This window comes from Eurypyga helias, unplaced genomic scaffold (assembly GCF_000690775.1).
Source record: "Eurypyga helias isolate BGI_N326 unplaced genomic scaffold, ASM69077v1 scaffold41217, whole genome shotgun sequence".
NCBI lineage: Eukaryota > Metazoa > Chordata > Aves > Eurypygiformes > Eurypygidae > Eurypyga > Eurypyga helias.
Window position 1 is genome coordinate 1 of NW_010263100.1, and position 7934 is coordinate 7934.

At 38.9% G+C, this 7934-nt stretch overlaps 1 protein-coding gene across 1 annotated transcript; it reads right to left on the reverse strand.

Moving 5' to 3' along the window:
- Positions 1 to 157: 157 nt before the first annotated feature.
- On the reverse strand, positions 158 to 6591 carry ASNS (asparagine synthetase (glutamine-hydrolyzing); the record flags this gene model as incomplete). Its single annotated transcript, XM_010155939.1, has 6 exons — positions 158 to 262; positions 607 to 713; positions 2104 to 2230; positions 3008 to 3135; positions 5990 to 6091; positions 6406 to 6591. Coding segments are annotated over 6 exons (755 nt in total), but the record flags the coding sequence as incomplete, so codon positions are not given.
- Between the last annotated feature and the right edge of the window lie 1343 nt (positions 6592 to 7934).

Sequence of the window (7934 nt, forward strand, 5' to 3'; positions counted from 1 at the left end):
TGGCACTGTCTGCAAACTTAGTGAGGGGGCACTCGATCCTCTCATCCATATCACTGATAAATATATGAAACACAACTGGCTCCGATACTGAGCCCAAGGAACACCACTTGAACATCTTTTAAATCACACAAGTCCTCAGCATCCAAAAGACTATGTTTTACCCATGTGCTGCAGTAGTTCTGTCTGCACGAAGTACATCAAACAGGTAGAGCTCCTTCAGAAGCCTCTCGCTCTCTTCCGCAGCTTCTTCGGGAGACGGCGCCTGGAATCAGACATATGCACGTAGCACACAGACTAATACAGCTGCAGTGAGGGAACCATTACTTCCTGTCTGATATCGAGCTGTAATGATCACTGAGTGATCTCAGAACTAGCAAAGATCACATACAAGAAATAACAGTCTCAGGCATTTTGAAGTTCAAAAGAAGTTATTTCTCAAGTGATTAAATTGAATCCCTTGGATTTTATGCCAGCTCAGGAGAAATCCTCAGCAAGTATACAGCTATGACAACTCTCAAATTTCACATCTTGAAATCTCAGTAGAGATGTTCTGTTGAAGGTGAGAACAAGCAGCTCAAGTGCTTTCTGTAAAGTGAATATATTTACCTTATGGAAATATATATATCCTTGTGTCAGCTCATCTGAGCCTTCTCCTGAAAAAATGACCACACTGTCTGTTTTCTTCCGTATGTATTTGGAAACAAGATACATGCCTTAAAAAAAAAAAAAAAAAGTTATTAAAATACAGCTACATGTGTGATGCTATATAGAGACAGTACAGTTTAAATTTCACATTATGGAAGTTTCTGTCCTATATGGCTTTCTTCTGTAGCAAAGAACTGCACTATATTAAAATAACATCTCGTTGGTATTCAAAGCCATCGACAGCCACCCCACCTGCGCGCTGCAAATACATCTGAACTGCGTACTTATACTTCACCCTCAAAATATGAGAAAGATGTGTGTGTCTGGGATCCTGGGAATGCTGGCAGATTCCCGTGGGAACACATATAGGTGCTCCTCTGACTCAGTTTGAAATTAAGCACGTGATTAATTCCAGTAAAGACCTGAACAAACCTTCTAGCTCTGGAGAACAAAACGACCAGCAAAAGTTGCTGATTAACTCTCTGTCACTGTGGGTTGAACTGGATGAAGCCTTTTCTTTTTTTAAGGATTATTTATCAGAATTATTATCAGAATTATTATCAGAATTATTATCAGAATTATGCCTTCCTCTCATTCCATCTTTCCAAACAGTATGTTTTGATAACAGAAGTATTAGAGATCTAACAAAAAGAATCTAGTTCATTACTTCTTATACTAAGCTGCAATCACAAAGATGACAGATGAAAAGTTGGCTTTATTTTTTTTTTACAAGAAACCCTTCCACTATTTCACGACGTCTTATTTTCATGTACAAATTCCACTCAGGGACTAGGGTTTCCAAGACTGTGTTGCCTATCTGGCTTATTAACTTTTCTTACAGTGTTTTAGGCTGACACAAGATTAACTGGGTAAAATGTCATAGCTGGCATTACACAGAAGGTCACATTAGATTAGTTTTTCATTCTTATCAGGCTGTCAATCCTTTGAAAGAAGCTGCTGCTGACTTCCTTCATTTCTCAGAATCAACCATAAGAAGTCTACCTAGCTTGAGTGCACCTGTTACTAGAGGGTGACAAGAAACACTTCACTTTAATACTAAAATTACACAAGGAATAGGGTAATCAAAATTGTTTTGCTATCATAACATTCAGTACCTCAGATAACCTATAAATCTTCCCCCTTCCTCCACGATTCATACTTATCAGAGCAGAAAACCTAGACCTGTAGATCTAATGTTTCTTCTTCATATAACATTTGTTTTTCTCCCCCAAGAATCAGGAACAGCTCTTGACAATTGTTTTGTACAGTCGGCAACTTTGAAACTAGTAAGTATTTTTGCCTCAGTGTGGTATCACAGACAAGACTGGTGAGCAGAACTTGGGTGTCCCAGTTCCCAGGTTCTGTGACAGCTAAAGGATCCAATAGATGACTACATGATCTTGCATAAGATTTTATTCAGGCGACATAAGGCAAAGATTGCTATTAGAAAAATCTTACCAATTGAAGCTCTTATTGTTGTTATATCATAGGTTTCCAAGGAGAAGATAACCTCCTCTATTGCCTGAATTCCCTCTTCAGAATTAAATATCACTTCATGATGTTCACTGCCTATATGTGCTGCTACCTGTTTGTAAAAGCTCACATTAGTGTATTGCTTTTTATTTAGAACATTTTTTAAACACACATTATGTTTAAAACATGCACATTGTGTGAAAGCAACAGCTCCCTTCTGCCACAGTGAGAATTATATGACATTAGGCCAAGGAAAGACAACACTCTAGCAGCCCCTCTGACTTGCAGGGTTACATGCACCAGAGGGAACATAGTCTTCCTAATTAGTGTTCAATCCTGATTACAACAGACCATCCAGCCACTTGCCCAAAGTTTAACAGAATCTCTAGAGGCTCTAGAAACCCTGGATATTTTCCCTGAGGAGAAAAAGCAGCTCAAAAGCCATGACAGCCTGGATATCTAAAGGGTACCCCAGGTGCCAAACTTTTTGTACAAGGCTCTGAATTCAGTAAACTGACTATTAACTTAGAACATTTAACATTTATACAAATACCATAACATAGGAAGCATAGCATGGAAATTTAGCCTAAAACTCAGAGGCAGAATTGAGACAACTCCGAAGTACTGTCCTTTTGGCAATAATGCAATGGGAGTCTGTCGTAAAAGTCTTTCAAATGAGCAAAATAACTTTTGCTCAGTTATCTGTTTTGCAAGATTTAACTTAGCAGCAAATATTGTACTACATGATCTGCTGCAAACTGATTTACATCACAGCAATACATGAATATTCAGCGTTACTATTAATACCACATGATGAAGTTAGCACCATTAAAATACACTGTACAGCATCCAGCAGCTCAGAACAAACCGAAAGCAACGCTTACTATACCTTTCTGGCAGCCAGTAAGTCAGGGCTATTTTCCATTCCAATTGCAAAGGTTTGTAATGGATAATTGATGTCGATTTCTTTCATCAGTTTCAGAAGAACAGCTGCAACCAAGCTGGAATCTAAGCCCCCTGCCAACAAAACAAATTATTTGGTTAGGTCTTTGACTGGGTTTCTGTTTCCCTTTATGGACACCAGATCTAGATACTGGAGTCGCATGAGTGGGCTTCATTTTCAAGCCAAGTGAATCCAAAGTACTTCTTGTACAAACGCACGTTTACCTCTGGTTAACAAGGGAATCGGGCAACTTTAGAGGAACATCTTCAGTAACAGTTGTTAGTACTTTTGGTGTCAAATGCATTAGTGAAAGTCCTTCTTTAAGATACACAGAAAGTGTTTTGTAGTGCTATAATGTTTTCAGAACACGCCCCTTCTCAACTCTGCTATAAGGAGATTTACTCTCCATTTCAAGACTGCTTTTTATCCTCTTCTTACCTACACATTTGATACTCCACTGACAGAACTATGTAATTTTCTATTTTGGTTTGCTGTTTGAATAAAATGAATTAAGCAAAAGAACAGAACATTTAGCATAAGGAATTTTTATTTTTAATCATTTTTCAATCAATCATTTTTCAAGTTTATTTCACACATCTGAAGTGGAATTAATTTTTTAAACAACACTTCCAAGTGAAAAGGTTCACTAATGACATGCTTTTTTTTTATTCTCTCCTTTCTCAAAGGAAGACAGTGGAAGGATTTGAACAGTTTGGAAGACAAATGAAAAATAAAATCAGGAGGTGCACAAGGTACCCAGATGTACTCTAAGGCTCCACCTTCTTATTCTTGTGAGACAGTTCTGCTAATTCTTGACTAGTCGTACTTGCTGCTCCCCTTTGAAGTACTAAGCAAAACAGAGTGCCTGTTCTCTCACACCTGCCTGCAGTTCTGGCAAGCATGAAGCAAAGTCTTCTCTGTTTCCCATAGTCTGCTTGTGGTTTTTCAGCCAAGTGCATTAGCATCCACTCCCACCTTCATCTCCTTTGTGGGAATGCTACCTTGGAAAAAACCAAAACCTCTCCCTCTGTAAAAATTACATGCAGAGTCTGAGAAAAGGAGAGCACAGAAATCAAACTGAGTACTTAGGATGTGGAAATCTAGTAAATCAAACCGAGTTTCCACTGTGAGGCTGCAGAACTCCCTCCATGACTAAAACCAAAAGCACTTCTCCAACTGTGATGCTCCAAGCATACTCAAAATTGTAAAGCACTGAGATACACTCATATTATATCAGCACACGCACTTGCTTTTGCTACTAATACTGCATGTGAGACTGAGGAGCTGCCAACAGCCTTCTAAGTTGATACCTGAATTTTGGGTTTAGAATGGGCTTTTTACTGAGACTGGGATCTTCCAACTCTGCATATCTGTTTCATTTACCTCTCTCCTACTTTTCATGATGCCACAGTGAGGAAACGGTCCAACAGTATCTCCTAGTGTAATGGTTTAATCTCAGACAGCAACTAAGTACCACACAGCTGCTCACTCACTTCCCTATCCAGCAACCTAATCTTGGTCTTCTGCGTGACAGGTGGGGATAGTTACCACTATTAACACTAGCCCAACTAAGACGAGCAGTTTCTCTTTCATTCAAATGCACATTTAATAGGGTTCATAATAAATCACTGTCATTACTGATGTTCAAAGCCAACTGTATCCTGGGATGTATCAAAAGAAGTGCGACCAGCAGGTCAAGGGACGTGATTTTCCCCCTCTGCTCTGCTCTTGTGAGACCCCTCCCGGAGTATTGTGGACAGCTTTGGAGCTCTCAACATAAGCATATCAACTGGTTGGAGCGAGTACAGAAGAGGCCACGAAGATGATCAGAGGGCTGGAGCACCTCTCCTATGGGGGCAGGCTGAGAGAATTGGGCTTGTTCAGCCTGGAGAAGAGAAGGGTCCGTAGAGACCTTATTGCAGTCCTTCAATACTTAAAGGGGGCTTACAGGAAAGATGGAAACAGACTTTTTAGTAAGGCCTGTTGAGATAGGACAAGGGGCAATGGTTTTAAAATAAAAAGAGGGCAGATTTAGACTAGATAGAATGAAGAAATTTTTTACCATGAGGGTTGTGAAGTACTGGCGCAGGTTGCCCAGAGAGGTGGTAGATGCCCCATTCCTAGAAACATTCAAGGTCAGGCTGGACAGGGCTCTGAGAAACCTGATCTAGTTGAAGATGGCCCTGCTCATTGCAGGGGACTGGACTAGATGACCGTTAAAGGTCCCTTCCCACCCAAGCCATTCTATGGTATCAGCAGTCTAGCTACAAGTGCGAAGTGCTACAAAAACACAGTAAATCAGATGTCAGTCCCATGGCCACAAAGCCTTACTTATGTAAAGCACCTCTGTAACACTCATCCGGTAGCAGCCAATTCTGTGAACAACTTCTTGTACCAAAAACTATTACTTCACCTGAAAAAAAAAGTGTAGCAAGTCCAGATTTTGGTTCAGATGCTCCCCTATAATTTCGTGAATCATGGGCAGTCTAGAATTGGGGCTAAAGCAAAGCCGCTGACCAGTAAGAACTTCAGTTCCTCCTGCTCACTGAACATGCTAAGGCCTTTTTACCATGTTCACTCAGTGTACAGTGAATGTAATAATTACATTTTCTTTTTAGACACCGACCTAAGCATAAATGTTACAATGTTTAAGAGTATATTGGGTGATTTTTAGGTAACAGTATTGATTTCTTAGACAAAAAATGGTCAGTGTCTCAACAAGCCAACAGCCCATCCCAGAGTAAACTTTAAAAGTGTAAGTCCTGCCAACTGGAAAACTTTTATCACAAACAATTTCTCTCCAACTAAAAAGCTACGGAAGATCCAGATCACTTCAGGCATGTCACAGCAGAACAGCCACCATACTTTCCTCTAACTGGTAGATTATGGGTGAGAGAAAAGACAAAAACTGTGATTCTTGCTACTTACCTGACAAGAGACAACCAATCCTTCTGTGAGCCATCAAGCGTTTTCTGACAGCATTTTCAAACAGAATACGGATGTTGCTTTTTACTGTTTCAAGATCAAAGCCTGTCCAGAAAAGAAGGGGGGAAAAAAACCCACCACCCAAGAAGTGTTGCTTAGACTTTGCTGGATTATGTGATTAGGAAAAAGATATTTGTTTGAATTTCCTTTGACAACAAGAGCATGCAAGCTCAAATTTCTTTGTACATGACTGCCTACAAAAACAATTCTGAAGTTGCTACATTATAAATATTCTCTCAGTTGTTTTTTTTTCTTTAAATGGCACTTTTTAAAAAACAATCAGTACAAATTTTATATTCAAAGATTGTGGTTTTTTCACTTTTTAATCAGAGTAAGTAGCAAACGCTTTGCTGTACTACCTGAAGGCAGATTTTCCACTGTATCACACGCAGCATGGAGTGGTTCATCTTTATAGCTATGAAATTTTACTAATTCCACTGACGCAACCTTGCCAGAGGGCTTTAAATCCAACACTTCGTAATGACCCGGGAGAAACGGTTCCACTTTAGGACATATGGATGTTGAATGCTTTAAGTTGATAAGTCCTACAGATAAAATGCGGGAAGAAAAACATAACATTCCTAGGTTAAAAACTGATTAAGTTATACCTCACTCAACAGCCTCTGTACTAAAACTAGATACAAATATCTTCTCTAGATCCTAAATTTGGTATTGAAAAGTCTCATTCTGTGTCTGAGTCTGCCCTGGCTGGAGCATGATTCTGCTTCTGGCAGGTTGCACACATAGATCTGAGCCATCTCAGCCTGAGGCAGATAACAGAGAAAGGAAGCCAGCAAGTTTTACTAATTGGTAAGTAGGAATTTATTCCTGTAAGCATTAAGAAGAGCACGTTTATAACTGACTACATGATGTCCAGGTCAAGGTGTAATATGCTTATGAGAATTCGAGTGACAGTTAATAACTGATTTTCTGTTTAAAATTAAGTGTAGTCAAACTAACAAGGGATTTGTAATAAAACTACATCACTGAAGTGATGGCTTAATTGACATTGATTTAGTGATTTCATAGCTCATCAGCTCCAGACTGATCTACATCACTGCTAATAAACGCCAAGGATCAGACTTGTAGCCAAACCTCATTTCCATTTCTCTTGTGAAGGAAAATAGTTTTACCCCAGCCGGTCACCTGGACGCCCCTTGAGTAACTCCACAAGAGAGATATTGAATTGCTGCTAGTAATCCACTGTGATGGTTACAGGACACAGTCCCTACAATATTCACTTCCCTTCTTCCTTCCCAAGAAACAGAAATGGTACAGCTGTAAGTACTACAATTAAAGGAGTCAACTTACATTGGAGCCTGATAATAAAACTGATGGGAAAGTAAATGAGAAAGACACAAGCAATAGTGAAAGTCAATTTTAGCCAAGTTGTATTTTAGGCAATAAAATCCCTTTTGGCACTGCTTGGATTTTTTTATGTAAGTGTCAAGACTAGAAATAACTACTTAAAAATAATAATAATGGATGTGTCATCTCAAATGAAAAAAATCATCACTAAAAAAAAAAAAGTCACAAGAAAATTACCCAATGCTGCAGGAAATTTCAGTAGGGTTTTCAAATCCATGGCTTTTACAGATTAGCAGTTCTCATGGCACTATTTCTCAGTTCAACACAGAACACCAAAGAACAAATTCTAATATAATTTATCATAGCATAAATCTAGCCTAACTCTATAGACCACATTTAACTTCGGGGTAACATAAAATATCTTGGGCTCAATACTGCTATGATTCCAGAACACAAAGAATTAGAAAACTAAATAAGTAAGTTATTTTATACATATTAAGGACAATTAAACATCTTGGGTTTACTGTCTGTGTTTTTTTGTTTTAATGATGTGTAGCTGTCATGGTTTAACTCTGGCTAG